This window comes from Anguilla rostrata, chromosome 2 (assembly GCF_018555375.3).
Source record: "Anguilla rostrata isolate EN2019 chromosome 2, ASM1855537v3, whole genome shotgun sequence".
Taxonomy (NCBI): Eukaryota; Metazoa; Chordata; class Actinopteri; order Anguilliformes; family Anguillidae; genus Anguilla; species Anguilla rostrata.
This window is the reverse complement of record NC_057934.1, coordinates 23,626,954-23,653,242: the sequence shown is the minus strand read 5'-3', so window position 1 is coordinate 23,653,242 and position 26,289 is coordinate 23,626,954. Positions and strand designations below refer to the sequence as shown.

At 41.1% G+C, this 26,289-nt stretch overlaps 1 protein-coding gene across 1 annotated transcript in view; it reads right to left on the bottom strand.

The window, feature by feature from the left end:
• The window catches only part of sh2d4bb (SH2 domain containing 4Bb), a 32,607-nt gene extending 14,530 nt beyond the window's left edge, over positions 1-18,077 (bottom strand). Inside the window, exons 1-5 of the mRNA XM_064321347.1 lie at positions 17,349-18,077; positions 11,726-11,885; positions 10,712-10,844; positions 8,543-8,681; positions 1,460-1,772 (exon numbers count right to left, since the gene is read on the bottom strand). Of these exons, the coding sequence (XP_064177417.1) occupies positions 1,460-1,772; positions 8,543-8,681; positions 10,712-10,844; positions 11,726-11,885; positions 17,349-17,532 (929 nt within the window). The 5' untranslated portion in view covers positions 17,533-18,077. The remainder of the gene's footprint in view (positions 1-1,459; positions 1,773-8,542; positions 8,682-10,711; positions 10,845-11,725; positions 11,886-17,348) is intronic.
• Between the last annotated feature and the right edge of the window lie 8,212 nt (positions 18,078-26,289).

Below are 26,289 nucleotides of genomic sequence, written 5' to 3'. Positions count from 1 at the left end.
TTTAGAAAGTAAAGTTCTGGTCTTCAAGAGACCACCACAATGCATTGAGATGTAGGCCATAAAAAGTGAAACATACAGAATTTTTTAAAAATTGGAACAATTCAAATGTTTATTGAAGGCTTGCATATTGTAACTGCCAATATTGGGGGTAGAATATAGCCTTTTCTGAAGGATTTACAAATTTTAAGGGGGGCGTTCTATAGGAATAGTAATATTTTGCATTGTAATATGTCTTGGAATGTGTTTTATTTTGTCACTCAAAACATAGGGTGTAAAATTTAATTATCTTTTAACTCAATTAATCCACACATATGCTAACTTACAGCATTTAAATTATTTTGATACATGACTACACTCAAAGAATGCTTGCACTGTCCCTTGTCACTGGTGCTACTTGTACCCTACGTAACATTAAAGGGTTTTCAGAATTTTACTTCTCAGTTCAATCTTGACAATGATCAGCAATGTTTCAGTTTCCTTAACCTCTTTGTCTAGATTCTCAGACAAACTTTGCTGGAATCCTCAAATTAAACGATTTAATTCGTACAAAATTGCAAAAAAAAAAAAAACAATGTTGGAGTTATACTACTGTAATTAAGTAATATTTACTTATTATTATGGTTTTCCCTTGCATAAATTACTGCAATATCATTTGGGCCAATATCATCATACTAAAATGCTCCGTATCCAGCTGCTTCAAAACCATTGCATTCAAATCACATCATATGCAGGCTACTCAGCTCATTCACAATCACTCTTTAAGAAATTAGCTATGCTCCACATTTATCAAGCAAACATACTCCAGACGGCACAGTTTGTCTTCAAAGCAATTCATAATCAGCTCCCCCCATGTATAGCTTCTTCTGGAGAAATTAGGAAAATCATAATTATAACCCAAGATGTAAGAGACAATTTCATTTGCCTCTTGCTCAAACAACCATGTGTCAGTTCAGTCTTCATTTCAAATGAGTTTTTAATCAACTTCCTGCCCATTACTTTTACCTTTATCCGATCTGTTTTTTTAAAAAGTCAAATGGCATTTAATTCATTGAAAAAACACTTCTAAGTCATTTCAATGCAGGAAAAACCCTGGCAATTATACCTTGGCCCAGAAAGCGTCTCAGAGTAGCTGTGTAGATCTAGGATCAGTTTTGCCTTTTAGTTCATAAAAGATAAGAATGGGATAGAAGGAGGGAAACCTGATTCTAGATTAGCATTTTTGTTCTGAGATGCTTTAGTAATACAAGCCCTGGCAGCAGTGAAAAGTGCTGATTACACACCTCTCTGTCTGTGTTTCTCTCTGCATCCACCTACCTGGTGTGTGTGCATGTGTGTGTGTGTGTGTGTGTGTGTGTCTGAGAGAGAGATAGACAGAGAGAGAGCAAGAGAGATAGTGTGTGTTTGTGTGTGTGTGCGAGAAAGAGAGAGAGAGATAGCGTGTATACGTGTGTGTGTGTACCTGTCAGTGAGGCGCACAGCGGTTGTGCTGTGTCTGCGGTTCTGGTGCCAACGGTTGTGTACTGTGGGCGGCTGCCCGCTGGGGTTGGTTGTGGACTGGATGGCTTCAGTGGGTGACGGTGTAATTGAAGACTCCATCACGGAGCTGTGCCAGCGGTTCTGCCCTGATCCATTGAGGTGGGTTTTCTGGAACAGGCCGCTGATCCCAGCCACCAACCCTTTCTCGATTGCCCGGAGCGACTGTCGCTTATACTCATCTCTCGCCCTCCGGGCCTTAAACTTCATCTCCTCATCTGCTGCCTTTGAGCGCTGCACTGCCAGTCAAATCACAGCTTCAGTCAAAATTACAGCACTGCACTGCTAACCACCCAGCCATCCAATACAGTTGAGGCCAAAAGTTTACATAGACCTAGGCTAAAGATTTTAAAATTTGTTCATATGAGAGGTAATTTTAAAACAATCAATTAGAGACAGATTTATTTCAGCTTTAATTCACTATATCAGAATTCCAGTGGGTCAAAAATTTACATACGCTAAGTTGGTTGTCTCTTTAACCCCTTAGCGCACATGCCAAATCTGGCCAATCCTTGCCCATTTAGGGGTACCCTATTTAAAGCTTTATAACTCCAGATGTGAGCATCACAGAGACTTGAGAAATGGCTTAAATGAAGCAAGATATTTGTACCATTTTCAATACTACCTAAATGTATTCAATTTATTCCTAAATTATGAATATAAACTGTGTCACAAATGCAATTGCCTAGGAAAAAAAATCAAAAATCAATTTGCCCATTTTTTAGTTTGCAATGAAATACTGAGAGATAGCAAATATACAGCAGGTTAAACATGTCCTGGATCGAAAACTCCTTGACCACAAGTGCGTCAAATCGAAGGGTGGATATGCAGAACTACTAAAGATCAATTAATCAAAATGTAAGGAGTGTACCATGTGTCTCCAAATCTATCCAAAATGTCTAAATTATGCATTGCTGTAAATCACAACACAATCATGTATTTCACTGCAAATCAACTGTTTGGTTGAAGAAACTCACTGTTGTATCATTTTCAAGTGGGAATTACAAGCTTTTGCAGTACAGTGGCTTAAAATCTAGGGGTCCTGAAACATATCCAAAACTGAAAAAAATGCTTTTTGTCCATTATAAAGCACATACATGTGCCCCATGAAGGTTTAAGCTGAAACATTGATATCAGATTGAAAAAATAATGCAAAAACATTATCATACTGTGGTACAGTACCTAAATGTGTAATCATTAACTCTCGTAAGTTTTTCTGTACTCTACAGTATGTGATCTTTTTTTGCATGGGGATGGGACTACATTAAAACAATATTCAACCGTCCACCACGTTTTGGCAGTGTTCCAGTTGATATCACATCCGGTACATACATTAAAGTCGGACTGAAATTGCTTCGCTTATATTTTGTACTCCCCCTGGTGGTAAAAAAGGCAGTGTCAGCTGTATTATCAAATCATTTACAGTTTATATTTTTTTGTTTTGAAATATAAAAATTGATGTTTTAAAAATCACTGCGCCACGTACTTCCACATTTTTAAAATTGCTGCTCCCTGACGTCAGGAAGCGGTCTCATTTGCATGCAGCCTATCACAGCGTGCATTTGCTTATGATTGACATTGAGGGCTAGGCTGCATTTGCCAGTGTCAAGTCTGGCAAACATGGCATCTTGCAAGCGGCACTGTTGTGTTGAAGGATGCACAAATAGTGACTCACTACACACAGCCCCGAAGGACACAAATGTAAAAAACAAGTGGGTAGAATTTTTATCAGGTTCATTAGTGTGAAACAACACAAGAGTCTGCAGTCTGTATTTTAAACCAGACGACTTTTTGAATTGGGCGCAAAAACAGAGTGGATTTTGCAAGGAACTGCGACTGAACCCTGCAGCAGTCCCCACAATTCGATCAAATACAGTACGGAGCAGTACGGAGGATATTATATTTTGGATTATATAATTACTGAGTGTATGAATTACCTTCACCTGGCTTACATGGAAGATAGCTAACAGCTACATTCGCTAACGTTAGCTGGCATAGCTTAAAAGCAATCTTAGCATCAACATAATTATCACACAAAATATAGCAACAATTCAGGAAAGCCAAATATTATTTATCTAGCTAGCTACGGAGATTTGTTGAGTTTGTGCAATATGACAACTCATTTAGCTTTACCTATCTACTGAAATGTAGCCTGTCACCCTATTATTTTATCTTGATGGCTGTCACAGTCAACATTTTCCCACCATCCGCACTTTTATTTTTTTTTCCCCCATCGTAATTTGAGTTCACCCGAGTTCATTGTACTAGCCTACTGGGAGGGAATGCTAACTTCAGCTGTCTACTTTTCTGTCATTTTAAAATGTATTTTTTAAGTATTTTTCTGCGCGCCATGGGAAAAACCGGCGGTCACTCTAGCCGTAATCTCAGCCTCAGACGGTCCATCCACTAGCTGTCACTCAAAACACAAGGAGTATGCCCTCGACCCCGCCCACACAGTATCTGACCTCCATAGTAACATGATATTAACATTTTTGTGTCCAAAAGTATAATATTTTTCATTAAAAAAACATTTTAAAACCATTTAAAAACAATTTTTCAATGGTATAGAATATAAATAATGATTTATTTATTTATTTCAAATTTCAGTCCGACTTTAAACACAAACTACAAGCTAACCAAAGAATGCTTACGTTACAGTGTGATGTCCTCATTCTAAGATACCACTAACCTATTTGAAGACACTTAATTTCAAAAATAATGTATTTAACCTAAATATTTTCAGCAATAACACTTCCATTTGGATGGTGAAATCTTATCTGTGTTCAGTAAATAGAGACAGAGACAGAATGAATTCTGTCGCTCCCCAGTTCTAACTAAGCCCAGAAAACAGTATATCAGCAAGGTCTATCAGCAAACACATGCCTTAGCCATGCTCAGAATTTCTCAAGAATAATAGTATTTTCCAAGAAATAACGAAAGTCATCGGTAACATTTCGCCAGGTGCTGTGTCTTTTACTGCTACCACAGACTGAATGCGTAATGCAGCTATAATGAGACAAAACATCTGATTACGCTGAGCTATAAAACACTATTCCAAAAGTAAAATTAGACAAATTATACATCGTTAGAAAGCTTATTCTGTCACCTATTGGATCGATTAGCTGTTTATCAAGCCAGATAGTACTACAAAGGATGACAACACCGAAAATAACATGTCTGGTATTACTCCGTCTAGAAAGGGACATCTCTGTGTGTAAAACCAATGATAAGGTTGTATATTTATTCCATATTTAGTCACAGATATTGACAGTAGAATGACATGATATAATTTTTGAAAAATGTCTTGTTTATTTTAGTGTTCAGTGAGAAGTGTAGTGAGAAGTGTTTTTCACAGCTGTACTGGCATTACACCCGGCGTAAAGCGGTGCCCTATTCGCACATCCCCCCCCCCCACGTCTGTGTTTCGTGCGGCGCATTCGCAGGGGATAAGCAAAGTCTGTATTTTACTCGAATTTACTCATAGACGCCGCATTGACTGCTTCGGCCCGTTTCTGCGATACGTCAACGTCGCCGTCATATTGAACCAGGCAAGACTGACCTGAAAACAAATACAAGTAAACGGGGGAGCTGCTGTTTTTCTGAATAAAAAGCACTATACCTAGGGTTGAGCCGAATACTCGGATGAAACGAGTATCCGGTAGGGATAATGCACTTTTTACGAGCACGAGTACCATCCAAGTAAAATGTGTCAATATCGGTACTCGTGATAGGCCAGCCACACACAGAGCTCCTCCTCTACACAGAACCTATACAAAGTTCACTGGTGCTGCGCCACACAACACAATCTTGTCATAGTCACAGCTACTCTGTCCACAGGGATCTATTATCATATATAGATATTGTCATATATTCTCAATAAAATAGTGTTTGCAATTCTCAGATTCGGCTCAACACATTATTCTCATAGCTAAACACACATTTACTGGACATTCACACGTAAGCACATATTACTGATTACAAACGGACATTTCTAGCTTGCTACAGTGGGGCTAACTAGCCAGTTAGCTAGCGACTACACGATATAAGCATGTACTTGTACTTGTATACCATTTAGCAATGTCATACACACACTCTACTAGCATCATTGACCTCCTAGGATTCTTATACATCCACTGTACTAATGCAATATCACTTTTGTACAAATTTAGACGTCGTCGCTCCCCTTGAAATCACTAGACATGCAGTACATAGTGGTTAGCCAACTGTAACCTGGCGCACTCTGTCTACTACTGTCTTCAAACCGTCAGTTCATTTAAAAAACTAATGAAACCAGAGTAATGATAACAGCGTCTTTTACTGCTACCACAGAGTGAATGCGACGATTAGAAAATTTTCGGTTACGCTGACCTATAAAACGCTATTCCAAAAACAAAATTAGACATGTCATACATCGTTAGAAAGCTTATACTCTCACCTACTGAATAAATGAATTGTCAATCAAGCCAGACTGTACTAAAAAAGGCGACAACACCATAAACGACACGTGTGGTATTAGGCACAGCTATTTTGGAAGGTACCCAAGCATCACAAATGCGCGTATATTTCACAAACGGATTGTCCAAGACAATATATGATCACTCAGTCTCAAAAGGGACATCTCTACGCGTAAAACTAACGGTAAGGTTGTGTATTTATTCAATATTTAGTCCCAGATATTGACTGTAGAATGACATGGTATAATTTTTTAAAACTTTGTCTGGTTTATTTCGTTATTCAGTGAGCAGCGTTTTCACTGCTGTATTGGCATATTTTAGGGCTATTGTCGGGTTTATCTTGTTGCTATGACGGAATACGATTTTTGAGTGGTGAAAGAATATTTTTTTGAATGCCCAGATAGACAATATTGTCCATTATGTCATGGGTGGGGGGTGTAGTTGCAGATGAGACTGCAGGGAGGGGGTGCGTGTTAAATGAACGACCAGAACGACAATGGTGGCCAGGCGAAATTCCGTATTTAGTCTAGTTGTCATGTATGGTCTACTAATGAAACAAAAACAAAGCATTTCTGTTTACTCATACTTTGGTTGCAGTAGCACTGAATGTCTGAGTTCAGTAATCGTGGCATGCCAGCGTGCCGACCACTAGGGGCTTTGCTAAAACGTTAAAATAACAGCTTCCGGTTATGCCACACACACTTCCGGTTTAAGCCCCGCCCATTCCGAGTACAGATACGGATACAGATGATTTTGTTGGTTGAACAGATACAGATACAGATAATGGTGTACTCGCTCATCCCTAAATATAACGTTTACATTTCTCAACCGATTTCAATGAGTCGTTTTTATATTCAAGGGTTTATGATCTACGTGGAGTACAAAAAAAGGTTTTATCTCCAGTTACCTAGAATCTCAATAGTTAGGCTATAACCGTTGCTAGACGCTCAAGAGAGGAGTGTGTAGGTAGGTAACAAGCAAAGCTAGCCTTACAATCAAGGTTATTTGATGCTTACAATCCTACTCAAATTAGCTAGCAATGCATTTATTACTTTCTAGCCAGCTTGCCAGGTAAAAATGAACCGTGGCAATTCCTTATGACAATGAATTATTTTCCACCATGTAAGTAATTCAGTTCATGTAAACCTAAAGTTGATACACACTCTTCTCTTGAGCGTCTAGCAGAGATTATAGCCTAACTGTCCAGATTCTAAGTAACTGGAGATAAAACTTTTTTTTTGTTTTTTGTACTCCACGTAGATCATAAACCCTTGGATATAAAAACGACTCATTGAAATCGGTTGACAAATGTAAACGTTATAGTGCTTTTTATCCAGAAAAACCGCAGCTCCTCCGATTACTTGTATTTGTTTTCAGGCCAGTCTTGCCTGGTCCAGTATGGCGGCGACGTTGGCGTACGATCCAAAGCGGCGTCTATGTATATATGTCTATGAATTTATTGACATTATCCCCCCGGATATGATTGAAAATGTCAAGGCTCTGCTCTGCGTAACAGTAAAATACGACCCCAAATCACTGAGATGCCGATTCTCACGGTACTAATATTATCACATGACCTCTGTGTTTGGTGAAATATGGTAGGTAATTTGCGGTTTAATTTTTACAAATTACGGACATGGCAGATTTGCATGGGATTAAGATCACAGACGACCTCCGCAATTATTACAAATTACTAGAGGTCCCCAGGTAATACTAGTCCCGTGCAAATAGGGCATTAGCTATTATTTTGAAATTACCTCTTACGGAAATTAAGTAGACACCCTAATTGACTTAACACTGGAAATGTATGGTAACATGAAATGTGTGGAGTTGAGTTTGAATGTCTTTAGCCTAGGTGTATGTAAACGTTTGGCCTCAACTGTTTATAACCCGCTTATTCCTGGTCAAGGTCACGGGGGGGCCTGAAGCCTATCCGAGCATACACTGGGAAAGAGGCAGAAATATGCCCTATACAGGTCCCCAATCCATCGCAGGGCACACACACTATTCCCTCACACATTCATGCCTATGGCCAATTTGGACTCTCCAATTAACCTAAATCTGCATGTCTTTGGATCGTGGGAGTAAATCTATGCAGATACAGGGAGGACATGCTAACTCCACACAGAAATGCCCTGGATTCGAGAAGACCTGAACCCAGGACCTTCTTTCTGTGAGGCGACAATGCTATCCATTGCACTGCCGTGCCGCCCCACTGCCGACCAATAACAGTAAAACTCTATCACACCCCTGACTGTCATGAGGTGGCATAACACAGCAAAAATATGACATCAGGAACAGAAGAAAATTAGCAAAACCCAATAATCAGTTGGGAAACACCAACAAAGAACCACGAAAAAACTAAGAACTCCTAAGGCACTGATGACTAGTCAACAAGATCTAGACATGAAGGTACAGTTGTATGAATAGAAATTCTGAACCTGTCCTGGAATTTTGTATCCTCCCTTCAGTCCTGGCTCCTGGGCTTTCCCACTACTCTCTCACTTCTTTTCTCCCCCCTCCTTTCTCCTGCTCTCTCCCCCTCTTTCACTCACATTGTTCCTGCCTCTCCTTGTCCTCTGTCTCACTCCTTCTGTCCTCCTGACGCAGAGAGATGTACAGCTCCTTTGCCCTCCTCTCCTCTGTGCGCCGGACCTCCTCTTCTCCTCTCTGCCTCTCCTCCTCCTTACATTTCTGTGGAATGGAAATGACCAAAAAAAGGTTTTGTAAAGTGCTTTTCATATTCAAATAACACATTTCAAAATTATTTAGTGCCTCATATTCAAATAGCACTCTGCATATATAGCACCTTTCAGATTAATATATTGCCTGTCATTATTTTCAAAGGGTTCAACCTGAGAGGTGATATATGGTCAGACTGAGAGAGATGGATGGATAATGACATCTTGTGTTTTAATATGAATAAAGGCCAGAGTGATTGTGGAAAGCATCAACTCAAAGATGGAGTCCAGTTTATACATCACTACACAAGGGGCTTACCCATACAAAAAATAAAACTAAAGCCCTGCCTCAGCCAAAGAAGTAAGTTACACCTGCACATGCACGCAAATGCGCACACACACATACACACACACCGACACACTGCCTGCCGTCTGGTTATACACAGGCCAGTGTCCCAAACATATTTCAGTAGAAACACTTCACCCTTGGCACCATGAAGGTCAATCACCAGACGAGACCAGTAAATGAAGGTGTACTCTCTCAGTGAGGTCAACATTCTACATCCATTTCTACATTCCTCATTTCTACATCCTAAATAATTCAAAGCAGAAGACATGAAACATTTAATAAGTTGGACTAATACTAATCTTTGTTCTAATTAAGTAATTATGGTTTTGAAAGAAACAAGAGGCAGTGATCATGTGATGTCACTGGACTGAAATTGGCTGCCAGCACCATTGTTCACAGACAGTCTTATTTCATTTCACACTTTTATGCCATTTGGTTATGCAAATCAGATTGTTGTGTTTTTCCATTGTGCAATGACAAGCTCCTATGCAGTATAAGTTAAATTTAAACTGTCATCCATTGAAAGCAGTTCAGATGTCATTCACTGCATGGAAATTGGATGAAATGTGTGAAATTTTTTGTCTTCTATAGACATGACTGATAACCATCATTCTTCTGGCTTCACAGTCAGGAAGATAGCTGAAGGATACAGGCCAGCCATACAAATCCCTTAATACTAATCCCAAACTAATGTTGAAATACACTTCTTCGGTGGATTATTAGGACTCAGTATAGCATACAGGACTTATTTCTAGAAGTTAAGTTTCAGGTTATCATTTAAGGGTCCAGTTTTAATGTTCAGATTTAATGGATCAATTGTATGTGGTCAAAAAAAATGAGGTTCATTCTGTTCAAGGGTACCCATGCAGCTCATTTTTCCTTTCAGATTTAATAACCGGAGTACTGAATAACTGAATGCCAACCTAGTGGTCAGTTCATTCACACTGAAATATGACACTGATTGAAGTAGGTCTCCTGACCTAATACTACAGCTTTGTTCCCGCCAATGCTGATCACAGAGCTTCTCCACCCTAGCTCCTCAGTGGTGGAACAAACTCCCCATCCCTTTCTGAACCTCCCCCTCACTACCCATCTTCCGTCGTGGCCTGAAGACTCATCTCTTCAGACTACACCTGGACTAACTACCACCACGCTGTATATTTCACTCTAAATCCACCCCCCCCCCTTTTTTATGACACTTGTTACATGTTGCCCCATCCCAGCACTTTTTGGTAATTTGTATTTGTCCTAATACTGTAGCTTATTCTTCTGCCTAGTTGGCTTTGCAGAGGTTAGGTCAGAATAGTGTTCACTGTGAACTAAACTGTGTTCTTGGCTAGAAATAGCTGTACAAAATAAGTATTGTATCTTATTGAACCTGTGTTTAGTAGTTGTCTATGACCATGAAATGCACTTTTTGTACGTCGCTTTGGATAAAAGCGTCTGCCAAATAAATGTAATGTAAAATGTAATGTAATGATTCTAAACATTTCCGTAAATGTTACTCGGTCTTGAGCCAGCAAATTTCCAGAATGACCAACTCTGGCTCTCAATCATGCAAAGCTCTTAAACAGTAAAGTTTCATAACATTTTGGTGCATGCGTGAAAAGGGTTTTAGACTGAAGTCTTGTGGTGGAAACTGCTCCAGTGATAGAATATTGTGTTGGCAGCATGACAGCAGACGCCACTCCTACCTTCAGCTCCTCCCGGATGCGCTCCTCTTTCCTGTCCTCTGTCTCCTCCTTCCATTTTTCTGCCACACAGCGAGCCTTCTCTTTGGCCATTGCTTCTCTGAACTTCTGTTCAATCTCTGCCTCTTTCACACGCCTGGGGGATGGGGTCATGGGCACAAGGAGTGTTTCACAAGGATGTATTCATGGGGGTAAATGAACCATTTAATGAGATGAGCCAGCTGCCAAAGGAAAATGGAACACCTCCCTATCTATTAAAACTGTGACTTCACAACCAGCTTCATGTCCTAACATTCATACTTTAAATATTCTAAATACACAGCCTGGCCAAAAAAAAAGTCGCACACTCTAATATTTTGTTGGACCTCCTTTAGCTTTGATTATGGTGCGCATTCATCATGGCATTGTTTCGACAATCTTATGCAACGTCACAACATTTATTTCCGTCCAGAATTGCATTATCTTGTATTGACGACGGGAAAGTCAAACCACTCCGTAAAGTCTTCTCCAGCACATCCCAAAGACTTTCAATAGGGTTAAGGTCAGGACTCTGTGGTGGTCAATTCATGTGTGAAAATGATTCCTCATGCTCCCAGAACCACTCTTTCACAATTTTTTCTGGATTTTGAGCCCGATGAATCTTGGCATTGTCGTCCTGGAATATAGCCGTGCCGTCAGGGAAGAAAAAATCAATTTATGGGGTAACCTGGTAATTCAGTACAATCTGGTACTCAGCTGACTTCATTTTATTTCTGCATAACGTTGCTGAGCCTAGACCTGACCAATTGAAGCAACCCCAGATCATAACACTGCCTCCAGAGGCTTGTACAGTGGGCACTGTCCAAAAAAATCCAAACGGAAACTTTTTTTTTGGCCAGGCAGAGTATTTAATGCATTGATTAAATGGCACCAATTTTTTTCACCCAGTTGATTACAGAATGTTGCACTTCTCTTTGCCTGCCTTTCCCCCTCACTGCTAGAACTGGTATGCTCTTCCTCCCCAAAGGTCCTCCTCACCACAGCTCCTGTGCCTCTTGCTGGGCTTGTCTCCTGGCTCTCTCTGACATCAGCTGCTCCACAATCTCCTCAAATGGTCGGTCTCCAGGCCCTTCTCCCATCACCCACACCCACACCTCCCCATCAGAGCCCAGGAGCCACTGTATGCCCCGTTTGCCACCTGTAGAAAAACATGGTCACCTGTACCCCATCGTCTCCACCCCAAAATCACGCACCTGTACCCCATCGCCTGCACCCCAAAATCACTAACCTGTACTCCATCACCTGCACCTGAATATCACTCACTTGCAGTCCAAAATCAGTGACCTGTACCCAATCACCTGCACCCAAAAATCACTCACTTGCAGTCCAAAATCACTCACCTGTACCCCATCACCTGCACCTGAAAATCACTCACCTGCAATCCAAAATCACTCACCTGTACCCCATCACCTGCACCCAAATATCACTCACCTACAGTGCAAACTCACTGACCTGCATCCCAAAATCACTCACTTGCACCACAGAATGACTCATAATTCATACAGTTATCAGCTCTTTTCTAGGGATGTGATAGTCTTCATCCATATACTGAACTTTGAAAGTTGTGTTTTAGATGTTTTGTACCTTACAGTTGGAATAATCTGCAAAAAAAAAAAAAAACTTCACAAAAACAAGCTTATGGAAAGTAAAGCTGGTACAAATGTAATTTAGGAATTAAAATAAGCATGGCCATTCTAACATTTTAACAAAGGCTATAACACATCCACAACATATAACATAGGCCTATAAAAAATACACTTAAAAAATAAATTGAAAAACATGTATTCCTACCTAACCAATGTCATGCTTCTTATGCAAATCGTATGCCAAATATGACATACCCAACAGTGACCTGGCTAATGGCTAGAGTAATGGCTAATGGCTAAAACTAAACAACAGACATTTACGTTGAGCTCTATGCAGCATTCTCCATAGTTGGCAGCTCGATGACATAAACATCTTTTATGTAGTTTCAAAACAATATCATAAATCAGAATAAAAAAATCAACTAATATGAAAATGCATTGTTTGGAGAAGGACATTATGTAATTGTTTGCACATGAGAAGATATCATTATTTAAGTTTTCTTCTATGGAAAATCCCATAGTTTCAAACCACTTCCTGGTCCAGTAATGATGATGATGATGATGATTATTATTATTATTATTATTATTATTATTAATATTATTATTATCATCTTTGTTTTTTATTTATTTATTTATTTAATGTTTATTTGATAGGGACAGATACATTTAAACATAGCTTATTGACGAACCAATGCAATGTATCACAGCATTTATAGCATATGCTAATTTCCGATGCTTGTCCCTAGCTCGGCTTTTCAAACACATTTGTGGTGGGCATGACTTTAACAAAACCATGGGGCCTGTCAATCAACATTGAAGGGGCGGGGTCAGCTATGATCATAGAGACAGAATATAAATAGGCCATGCCCCCATCTGTTGTGCTCCATATAGCTAGTATTAGCAGGCAGTGGACTATCAAGATAATATAAATGTTGAAAAGTTGTGTGGTGGGCTGTACAAATAACAAAGCCAAGAACACCGATTTTAAGTTTACACAATGTGTTGAGCTCCATATAGTTAGTATTAGCAGTCAGTTGATTTTCAAGATTATAAAAATTCCAAAAAAGTTGTGTGGTGGACTTTACAAATAACAAAGCCAAAAACATCAATTTTAAGTTTTATGTCCTCCCACATAAAAAGACCAGGCCAATGAGGAGAAGAAAGAGGACACTGGCCAATATTTGACGTGAGGTGAAAACTCTGGGATGCTGAATCAAGCCATGTCTATATATGTAGACACAATTTTGTCACCGATAAGTACATATAACATTCATTAGCTGTGAGAGGCTGTATTAGAAACAGTAATTTGTATGCTTGATTAATTTGTTTCTTTAGGATATGATGTAACTAGATAGCAATGTTACATGTCACATCACATCCTAAAGAAAGAACATTAGCTAGCTAACATTATTATGATAACTACTTAAAGACCCTGTGCAGTCAAAATCATGATTTTAAAATGCTTATATTATGACTATAAGGTTACTTACACATTGATTTTAAAAGTATTTCATACATGTATGTAATGAATTAGTTTTTTCCCCTAAACACTATACAATGCTCGACATTGCCGCCTGGTGGAGTATTTGGTATTGGTGGTTTTGAGACCAAGATCGTGACATCACAAATGTTTCTCATTTGTATTGACCAATGTGCGGTGGCTAAAACACTCACCCAGTATGAATATTTATGTAGTGTGCGCTCCCAAGTTCAAAGCCATGACCAAATTCTCAAATAGCCTACATATTTCGTGGGTCTGCTGCTAACATTAGCTAACCATCCAGTTCAACAATGCCTTTTTGTGTGATTAAAGATTGCAGAAATAGGAATGCATCTTTTCACGCCTTGCCAAAAGATCCAAGTTTCTGAAAGGTCTGGATTGTTTATATAGAAAAACAAAACGGTGCAAAGTTAGAAATATCAAAGGTGATAAAATTGTGCAGTACACATTTTACCCCTGATTAATTCTACAATTTGGAACAGAAGAGGATGGGTTTTGCCAAGACAATGTTTCTAAAGCCAGATACTGTGCCAACTATCAATCAAGATCAAGATAAGGTCTGTTTGTCTTTTTACTTTAGGTGTTTTACGCATGCTACCTAGCTCAATGTACATGAAACGCAACGTAGCTAACTAACCCAATCAGGGAATCCTAGATAGCTTTGATGCTATCGATAATCTAATTAAGCCTTTGCTTAATATGATCAGTTAACGTTAAAGTTACTTAACGTTGATATAGATTATATTACAAATCATAATGTTAGACGTCCTAACCTCACTTTACTTCGCTGTCGATGATGTTTAGCCCGAACGGACGCTTACTGGTTGAACGGACCGGTTCCGGTAAACATCCTTTCGGGCTAGATGACGTTCTGCTATTAATCGAATCAAGTCTACAAAATATAACGTTACCGTTAACCTCATCTGTAACTCGTTATCCATTATTACGGTCGTATGATAACTAGCTAACGTTATCTAACAACTGATTTTACGTGGAGTGAGCGCTGATCCAGGTCAGTGGGAGTGAGCGGCCCGGGCTGTCAATCAAAAGTGAATGCATAAATAATTAGGACAGAACTGACACGCCCAGCCAGTCTTGAGTCTGCTATATTAAGAAATTCAGGTTTTACATCAAAACAGGGTTTTAATCTTTTCAAAGTCTAATAAGTATAAAAAATACATATATATTGTAATTTAGTAACTAAAGGAACAATTTAAATGTAAGAAAAGGAAGGCTGCACAGGGTCTTTAACTATGCTATGGTGAGCAAGCTGGCTATTTGAAGTGACAATGCTAATGTTAGTTAAAAGCGGTTATCATATTAACGTTAGCTAGTTAACATTGTTTTTTTTTTTGTTTTGTTTTGTTTTTCTTGGATTAGGCTAGCTCCAGTTGAAGGGGAGGTATATAAGGCTGGCTTCTGCTGCTCCCGGGAGTCTTTTGCCAGAAAATGAATGGAAGCAGGAAGCTAAGGCATACTGGGGCTGCGTCCGAATAGTCCTTTTTGCTAAGGAACGTTCCTAACTGAGTGAAATGGCACGAAAGTATCTAAGTGGCAGTCATGATAAGAGCTGGTCGAATTCTCTAAATGCTAAGGAAAGGTGTTTCAATGCTTCCTTTCTTATCTCCTTTAGCATAAGGAACGCTGGACCTTCTATTATGAAAGGAAAGAGTTAATGCCGTACCACAATTCCTTGCGGCAGCAACATTAAAATGACGCACCATTCGGTAACCTTGGTAATGAAGTAATATTTTTCACCGGGTTGTCCACGTTTATATAGCCTGCCTGAAACAACAAGGTAAGAACGCACGGGGAGAAGTATCTAACATGCACTTTTAGTAGTCCATCTTTGGAACATTGTAGTTACACCACGGCAGACCCACGTCAATAACATCCGCCGTCGCATAATTACGTAGCCTAGTGTAAGTGCAGTCGGATTCTCTTAGCATCGCAGTTGTCTTTTCCTAAGTCCTTATGAATTCTCTTTCACATCTTTCCTTGACCTCATGACGTTTTCCATTGAGGTCAAGAAAAAGTGGTTAGGAAAAGACATAGGACATAATTTTTTTGACTATTCGGACGCAGCCTGGGTCTGAGGGCCTAGCATTTGTTTTGCTTCCTTTTTTGCTAATTTTTGATTTGCGTTTCGTAGTGAGCACTATATATATCCTGCACAATCAATTATTATTATTATTATTATTATTATGATTCAGTTTTAAAATAAAAGACCATTACAGGAATTCTCAATCTGCTGTGTCTGCTGTACTCTTAATATGTGACTTCAACTGATTAAGTTGAAGATGTCACACATACTTAACATTGTGCTAAACCACAGTCCATGATTTTAAGCAAATCCAACTATTTTTATGAAGACAATGATTTATTTGAGTGAACTTATTACTGTTTTATGCAACCACTGTCCAATAATATTTTTTCTGAGTGTATATCACATTGCTAAAATTTGATCACACAAACCTGTATACGACATCAAAATAATAGCAAAGAGACAGAACCTATGACAGTGCATTCTGACTACAAAAATATAATTAGTTTTGCGGGGGTTTTGTGTTGTACACACCTGCAGACACATAACGTTTTACCACACTAGATGAACAAAGGCAAACAATTACAAGCTATTTACTGTAGTTAGTTAACATCAGACTACATGGCTCGCTGTAACTTACCTCATTTCCTTTCTAATTCTAATACAGATCTGTGAGCCATCTCCATACTCAGAGAACTAGAAAATATCACAAGCTAGCCTGCTAAAGACTGAGATCACAGACATCAAAAGGGGATTTCCTTTGCCAGAGCACTTGGAAGAGTCAGTTGGAGTTTACAAGGCTTGTTATGAAGTAGTGCTAGCACCAACTTTTTCATAGGGTTTCTGCTAACATTAGTGCAAGCTAGTTAAATAGTCATGCAGTGAAGTTTTTGGTGGCCTGTCAGCGCTATGATTGTATCAGAATCTCGCTGAAAAATGGAGTCTCCCAATAGTTAGTACATCAGTATATTCTATTTACTCTCTTTGAGCTGCCTAGGCTACCTAGCTACTACATATGAATGTAAGCAGAAATTAACAGGAAGTTTGAAACCGGGTTCTACGGTTGTCAATGACATAGCCACACAAAGGTCAGAGTTCAGGAAAGTAACCGGATGTGCCATGATTTAGCCATGAATGGCAAATACACGGCTGTTTTCAGGACAACCTTGAAAATGTCGATTTTACTATTAACATTTTTCAAAAATTCTCCTGGGCATTTGGAAACTGAAACGGGCCCCTTTGCTTGTTTCATTCGAACAGTTGAAACTGCTAGGGCACACCTGTGCTGGCACTGTGTCCTTCACCTCACAATCAGAAAGATTTTCCATGAGCCAAAGCACACTTTCACATACACCCAGCAAACTGACGCATTGAAGTGTAAGCAATATAAATGAATCCCCCCATCATGCCCTACCTGTAGTACTTTTCTGTACCAACAGAGTGCATATGTCAGATAGAAGCAGTACTCACTTTTCTGGGAGCAGTCTGATGGGCCAGGGTTCTGTTTTTCAAACTGGGTCTCGCGGTATTCCCAGCACTGAACCTGTTCCTGCCGGATCTTGTAGAACAGGATATGCTTCTGCTCCTCATTCAGCTCGGCCAGTAGATCCGGTTCAATTACCATGTCCTGGAGGATCTGCTGTATCTTGCTCATCCCTCTGCCCCCCCCCCCCCCCCCGTGTTATTTTGATAACTCCTAGTCTCTCACGTCTTCTACTGATAACTGTCCCACCCCCCTACTTCTGCCCTGAAAACTGCCCTCCCCCTTCCCCACCTCCTGTACCCTGGTCTACAACAATGCCCCCTTGTCCCCAGATATGTGCGCTGTTGTGTCCCTTGGCTGCTCCTTACTTCAAACTAAGGGTTTGGGGTGCTGTGAGACATGCAGGAGAAACACACCTTGAATCAGTCTCCTCTCCACCATCCACCCAGCGTCTTGGATCAGAGTGTGAATGTGTCTCTCATGTGCTGTAGGAAAATGTTCTTCTCTTCTTGGCTTTCCACCTTTTTGTTCTCTTCTCTTTTGTGTCCTCTTTTATTAACCCTCTCTCTTTCTGTCTCTGTTTCCTTTCTCTGTTTCCTCCTTCTTCATTTGTGCTCTGTTCTTTATCTCTCTCTTACAGCTTCCGTCACAGGTGTTTCTGACTAGCAGATGCATCTGACAGATCGAGAAACATCTTGAAACAGCTTGTATTTTTTCCATAGACTGCATTGTTGCCGTTCTCGTTGTTAGTGTTAATCAGTTTAACCTTCAGGGTCCAAGTTGAACTATGCGGTTGTTCCCTGCACTTGGACCGGTACTTCTCTCTAGGGGTTTCGTCATACTTGTTCCTGGTTATGGTTATACACTTTGTTGTACGTCGCTCTGGATAAGAGCATCTGCCAAATGCCTGTAATGTAATGTAATAATGTAACATCATGTGAGCCTGTCTTTCCATCTTTCATTCTGTCTGACAAGCTATTCTTTGTGTGTGCGTGCATATGTGTGTGTCTGTGTGTGCGTGTGTATGTGTGTGTTTGTGTGTGTTTGTTTGTGTGCGCATATATGCGTGTGTGCCAGCTTGCACCTGCTTGTCACCTGATCTTGATCTCTCCCACACAGTGGAAAACTATCAGCATGAGTTCCTTCTTTCCACTACAATACCTGCAGCTGGGGACACTTTACACCTGTCCAAATGCTCTGCAGATTTAGGAATATTTTGCTCTTTGTGGTAATCATTCCAATTCACAAATAACTGTAATTACCACATTGTTTAATTTATAATCTCTTTTTTTTCTACATACTGTAGTAATGAACATCTATTGTTACAAGCAGCTGATAATGGAATGACATTCATTGTAAATTAACATATCAGTATGCTTGCCCTGGGGCATCATAAGGGGTGGTAGGGTTAGGATGATTTCTTGGGCCCTGGCTGACAGGGGACCTATAAAACATCATAACATAGGTGATGGGACCCAATGTAAGATCTATCTGTAGGGCCCAACATCCCTGGTGGCACCCTTGTCCTTGCCAAACATTAATCTCAATATGCATGGAGTTTTTTGTAGTCTGTCATGTCCCATAATGACCTAAATTTACATATTCATCGTGAGTTCTCTCACAGCTAAACAGTCCAATCTGTGAACTTCATAGTCTTTGTAGCTAGGCATGTCTGACCTAGGTTAGAAATGGAGACCTGTGCAGGGAGTTCTTTAAAGTGGTGGAGGAGGTGCTCATATCCCAGCAGCACTTCTTCACTGTGAGGAGGTTTATTCTGACAGCACAGGGGAGACCCCAGATGAGCAGCATCTTTCACAGCTGCAGTAGGTTGCCAGACCTCCAGTCTGATGGAGGAATGCCTCGTGTGTGCCACCTTGGTTTTTTCAGGGTAAGCACCCCCAAACTTAGTCCAGGGCTCGAAATTAACTGGTATATTACCAAAGAGGGGATCCATTGCTATTTCAGCTTGGCGGTCGATGTCGCTCACCAAATCAGCAAACTTCGCTCTTCTGCCTCTTCGCTCTTTGATATCGTAGGCTCCAACACGCCAACGTTCTTTCATTTTGTAGGGTAGTTTGGACACCACCATCCGTGGGTTGGTAGCGTTGTCCATCTCCTCTAAAAATTCTATGTCTTCCATAGTGTTGCGACATACAACCAAAAACATTGCGTAAGCACTTAATGCTTTTCCGTCATCAGACTTGATCTGTGGCCATTTGAGGGCTTCATCCATGTACATGCTGGTGATCCGTAGTTCATCCCCATAATGCTCATGAAGCAGTCGCTGATAGGTGGCATATGAGCACAACTGCGAACTAGCTCTTGGGGTTCACCGGCCATAAATTGTTCCAAGAAATATAATTTGTCTTGATCATTGTCCGTCTTCTGTTCTATTCAGTGCTCGAACGTTCTGATGAAGGATTTGTATTGCAGTGCGTTGCCCATGAACACAGGAATATCCCTTGTTGGTAGCTGGGATTGCTTCTGTTGTTTTACAAGTAACTCGGTGATTACATTCTGTTTTTGCATGACTTCTAGTATGCCGTCACCTCTGTTAACTTGGGCGTTGTAATTGAAGTCTTGTTGAACCACTTGTGGTACTTGGGGGTGCAGCGTTTGTGGTTGTGCTTGAAAGTTTGCATTGACTGGTTGAGGAAGCGAAATGCTGGTTCTTTCCTGCTTCACATTCCCACCTCGTAGCTTTTGTACTAGCGCGTGGCTACTCAAACCATCTTCTGATCTTTCGTATTCTTTGAGCACTTTTAATTTTGCACTGCTTTCAGCGGGTGGGGGAGGTTGACTATGAGGTAGAGCGTACTGATAGAGAGGGGGCAAAACATATCACCTCAATCTCCTGAAAGCATGGAAGGAGGTTGTCTCTCTGGTTACGGTGGATAAGGAGAGAGATGAGCTGGGGCCAGAGGTACCAAATTCACCCAATCAGATCTCAACCCTTTCAGATGACCATCTCTCACTGAATCAGAGAGCAGACCTTGCCTTGTTGCAAAAGCGTTTTGCTGATGTGTTTTCCCCCATACCAGGACGCACACACTTCATACACCACCACATTGACACTTCCCCGGGGGTGACGGTGCGGACCCGCCCCTATAGGTTGCCGGAACACAAAAAGAAATTGGTTCAGGCAGAGATAAAGGCAATGCTAGAGCTGGGGGTAATAGAGGAATCCCACAGTCCCTGGAGTAGCCCCATTGTGCTGGTAGGTAAGCCTGATGGGTCTATTCGCTTCTGTGTGGATTATAGAAAAGTAAATGAAGTGTCACGGTTTGATGCTTATCCAATTCCTCGGGTCAACGAGCTCTTGGATCGGCTTGGCACGGCTCGATTTTTTTCGATGCTGGATTTAACCAAGGGTTACTGGCAGATTCCCTTATCTGCCAAATCTAAGGAAAAAACGGCTTTCTCCGCTCCGGATGGTTTGTACCAATTCAGGACACTTCCGTTTGGGTTATTCGGAGCCCCGGCCACCTTCCAGCGCCTAATGGATCGGGTATTGTGTCCGCATGCTGGTTATGCTGCTGCCTATCTGGATGACGTCATTATCCATAGCAGCAGTTGGGAGCAGCATTTGCAGCATGTGGGGGCAGTGCTCGAATCCTTAAGGCAGGCAGGGCTCACGGCTAACCCAAAGAAGTGTGCTATTGGCCGAGCGGAGGTACGGTATTTGGGGTACCACTTGGGAAGTGGACAGGTGCGGCCTCTAGTGGACAAAACCGCTGCGATTGCAGCCTGTCCCCGACCCAAGTCAAAAAAAGAGGTAAGGAGGTTCTTGGGGCTGGCCGGCTATTACAGAAGATTCACCCCGGCATTTTCGGAGCTAACCAGCCCCCTAACTGACTTAACCCGAAAAGGTGCCTCAGATCCGGTCCAGTGGACGGAACCGTGCCAGCGGGCGTTTGAGAGGGTAAAAGAAGCTCTCTGTGGGGAGCCGCTCTTGTTCACACCTAACTTCTCTCTCCCTTTTGTTTTGCAGACCGATGCGTCGGACAGAGGGCTGGGGGCGGTTTTGACCCAGCAGGTGGAGGGAGTCGACCGCCCCGTGCTGTACATTAGCCGAAAACTGTCACAACGGGAGGCAAAGTACAGCACGGTGGAGAAAGAGTGCCTCGCCATTCGGTGGGCGGTCAGGGCCCTCCGTTATTACCTTCTGGGTCGCCCATTCACCCTCTGTTCAGACCATGCCCCCCTCCAATGGCTCCACCGCATGAAGGATACCAACATCCGGATCACTCGGTGGTATCTGGCTTTGCAGCCTTTTAACTTCAAGGTGATCCATAGACCGGGTGCACGGATGGTCGTGGCGGACTTCCTCTCTCGCCCCCAGGAGGAGGGGGGGGGGGGGGGGTTGGTAATCGGCCGGATGGCTCCCCGGCCTAAGTCGGGCGGTGGGGGTATGTGGTGGGGTGGGCGTGGTTTGAGCATTGGCTGCAGAGAGAGAGAGTGTGAGAGGAGTGGCTCTCGGATCCTTCGTCACAACTGTCAGCTGGAGGTAATCAGCGCCGATAATTGTTAATTGTTTAATTGCGCTGATTGCCTCTGATTGCTTTCAACAGTGAGCCTGGGGTTTTTAAAAGTGAGACCGGAAGCCGGAGGGAGGGACGAGCGCCGGTGACAAGACAGCTACGAAACATTGGTGTTTGAATGACTGTCTGAAAAACCCCAAGAGCGTGAATAAAAAAAGCATGGAAGTGCTAAGAACGAAACGGTTGTCTCCCGGGAGTGTGTTTAAAACCAGGAAGGGTGGCACTCACTTGCCACAACGTTCAAGCAGGGCTGCATGCTCCGCCTCTTGTTTAACGCATGTTGACGAAACTCGTGACGTTGCCGATGTATGACTCACTTGAGATCCACTTGAGCGGGCGTGTCCAACGTTGTTGACACCAACCTGTGAAACACTGTCATTTGGTTTAACAGTATCCTGCAGGTCAACTACATCATCACACTCTTTTTGCTGTGCATTCACTTTTGGCAGTGCGGATTCTTGCAGGATCCCTGATGGGTGCCATTTTGGGTTCGAACCAGTTCTCTTGATCAGATATTTTTTCTTCTTCAGACAAAAGACTTGAATGAATGAATAAACTCCTTTTGAGCAAGTGCAAAATCATTTTCCATCACATCTTTCACAAATTTTTAGCATCACTCATCAATGTCTCTACTTCATTTATTTTACTTGTCAGAGCTCCTCATTTTCATCTCCTCAATGCAATGCATTTTTGCAATTTCTCTTCTAATGCTTTCTCTGTCAGTTTGCGTGACCTTCCCTGCTCCATTGCATCCGTGCATCCATATTCCTTTTCATCAGCCATCTTATAAATTGCGGAGAAAATGCTCAAGTTGCATGCAAAAGTTTAAAAGCACTTTGCTTCAAGTCACTTTTCTTAATAAAACGAGTGCAAAACAACTTCTCAAATAATGCAAAACTCCACATTGGTTGCATTGGAGTCAAAGCTTGCAATATGTACTCACACAGAGAAATCCACAATAACCTATTCAGCACAGAACAGCAATTCCAATCCACTTTTATTTCGGTCCAAACTCATTAATTAGCTTCATAAATCCGCGTTATGTCTTCTTATCGCAATGCACATGGATAATAGGAAGATTTTCGGTACCTTGTCTTGGAGAATGCTTCAAAAGACTACCTGTTTCGGTATCAACTTCTTTGGGTGAGCTCGCGTTCCTTTTTTCCCCGAGCAGCTAGGCACGTTCTCCCCGCATGCACAGACAAGTTCAGGCCTAGCTCAGCGTCAGTTTTTTGACTGAATATAGTGGCACTCCATTTGATTTTTCTTCACCGTAAATGTACCACTTGTTGGAGTAAGTTTAACAAACGGTATTCACAATTCAAACAAGACAAAATAACTTTCTTTTATGTTTAATTTGAAAACACAAAATTATGATGTCAAGCGCACGGTCAAAAAACTGGGTTGCTTCCAACAGTATCTGACTCCAAACTAATCAAAGTTACAATGATGACATCATATTTATACAGTCAGAAGTACAAAAATATAGAAATGTTTTTATTGGGATGGCAGGCATGCCATCCCGCCAAGTTACGCCTTGGCGGGGGCATGCCCCATACCTATACAGCACCGAGAGTTTGGCACTTTTCAGGGTTCCCCACAGAAATAACCACAACAGCCACAGACACTCAAAACACATTAAATTCTGTACATTCTGACCCCATTTCAACAGACAGATTTCATAAACAACTTCACATGTCCACACAATAAAGCCCCAAACTAAGGGGATTTTTGCGTTTTCTCCTTCTTCTTCTTCTCTTTCTACTTCTTCTTCTTCTCATTCTTCTTCCTCTCATTCTTATTTTTCCTGCCGCTTATCCCACTAACAACATGTCTCCCCATTGGACATTTTACCGACACCAGCCAAATCCTCACCCTCACGACCCAATCAAAAACTTGCATACACATGCAAAATACCCATACCTTTTTATTCTGAAACATTTCCAGTTTGAACAGCTATTCTGCCTGTGGCCTAATGGGTAAGGTTATAGTCTTGGGAAGATGGGGTTGTAGGTTCAAGCCCAGCTAGGGACACGTTTCTTTAACCTGCTTTTACCCTCACTAATAATTGCCTACTACTTCTCAATTATTGCTTTTGCGCCATATCTACCCGTCGTTCACCGAACGTATACACTGCATTATGATGTACCGTCTGCACGTTCAGTTATTAACCGGCTACAATATTGCTAAGCCATATGGATTCAACGGGAGCTCTTCTGTGCTTACTGGCCTGTGTTTTTCTTTAAAACCACGGACAGGTTTGCTAATGATATTCCACGCATTGCATAGCTATGTCATGGTGCTGCACTAACAAAGTCACAGACTGGTAAACCTCCGGTTGAAGGATTGAATCCCGCCTCGCCCTCAGGCAGATAGTTTCCTCTTTTACACTAACGTTTTCTTACGCTTTTATATTTTTTCTTTACCAAAACTCACTCACGGCCACTCGTATGCATTTCATGACAGCAAATGTATTCCTTTTATTAAAAAGTTACACCAGTTCACCACTGTGCCATTTCTACTAACTATATTTCTTCACTTGGCTACCGTACAAAACCTTCTTATCAGCAAACGCCACGTTTCTACCTCGCCCTGTTCTCTATCTAGCCACATACAAACAATTACTACGTATGTACGTTCTGCAACTCCCCATTAAAACATTACATTTAAAACCATGACTCACTCATAAGTATAACTACTAGTACTGAACATGAGAAAAGCACATTAGCGCAATAGATTTCACACGTTACTTAACCCTCCACTTTAACAGTTAATGCTTTATACCGACTGTTATATATACCATTCCCTAAGGAAACTAAGCTCGCTCACGGTCACTTTATTTACTCCGCACTATAGTCTGTGATCATGTCAACCTTCACCTACATGCCCATTCTGCTAAAAACATATTGTTTCAACTACACAATTTCATCATTTCATCCTAATTTCTATCACACTGTTGTTATTTTCTCATATGCAAAGCCTACTGGGACATATGCGTCTGCTCCTATTCTCCACTATCAAGTTTTCCGGTTCTAGCTTAGCAAAACACCGAACAGGATTCCCACCTGCAGATAAGCCTATCAAAATGCCTTATAAACCTTACAAACACTAAAAGTGCATCTCCACAAAATAACAGACAACAGAGCAGGACAGCAGGGTACACAAGTTGCGACCTAGGCAGCTCTAATTCTACGGGCTTGCTGATTCTTTTCTCAATCAAGGCTCGTTGGATGGCCGTCAAATCCGTGAGTACATACACTGGCCATATTTCACCTGCGTTTCTGTTGCGTTTACACTTACGCCACCGCACCCTTTGTCACAGCCACTGTTTTACATATATAGCAAACTGAAACTGCTAAACCGTACACGCTCGTCAGACTGTACAAATTCACACAAGGATAGCCATAATCCACAACCGTTTCTTACAGGGTCACTTCGCATTTCTCACTCTCATAATAAAACGCTTTGCAAAAAGAAATGATATCTCATAAAAAACACGTTTTCAACGTACAAAAATGCCAAGTTACTCAAAAGTATTGATATCAAAATGACGCCAAGTTATGGTACTACAAACAATATAGGCTATCTTGCCTCACCGAAATTACATAAGATGTATTTCAAAGCAATATTTCCTCAATTCTTTCAAGTCACTTGAGTTTTGTAATCTTACCATTTATACATTACTAAATTATGCATTTTAGACTAATATGAACCATACGAATTTTAATGAAATTATCATGACCAATTTTTAATTGTTTATAATTAAATTATTATCAATCATCTAGTTTCTCATTGGCTCTTACAACTCCTCCAAAAGGCTAGGTGTTTGTCTTGGTGATCACCTGCAAACTTCATTCAGGATTTTTTATGCCGGTCTTGGAGTAGGGGCTTCTTCCTTGCATGACAGCCTTTCAGGCTATGGCGATGTAGTGGATGGAGAAACTTAATGGATCTTAATGGTGGATGGAGATACTTTGGTACCTGATGCCCCTAACTTCTTGACCAGTTTCTTTGTTGTTGCCTTGGGATTCAGTTAAACCTTTTGGACCAAAGTTTGTATAGCCCTGATAGTTAATTTGTACCTCCTTCCTGAAAGATGCAGTGTCTGTGTGGTCCCAAGATTTTTATATTTGCACACAATTGTTTGTACAGATGCTCGTGGTACCGTCAGTTGTTTGGAAATTGCTCCTAAGGAGGAGGAATTGTGGAAGTCCACAATTTTTTTTCTGAAGTCTTGGCCTAGTTGCTTGGATTTTCCCATGGTATCAAGGGCAAAAAGGCAGTGGTTCTAAAGGTAGGCCCTTAATACCGCCACAGGTGCCAATTAACTCCAAATTAACTCCTAATTATGACAATTGGCCAATCAGAAGCTTCTAAAAAGTCATTA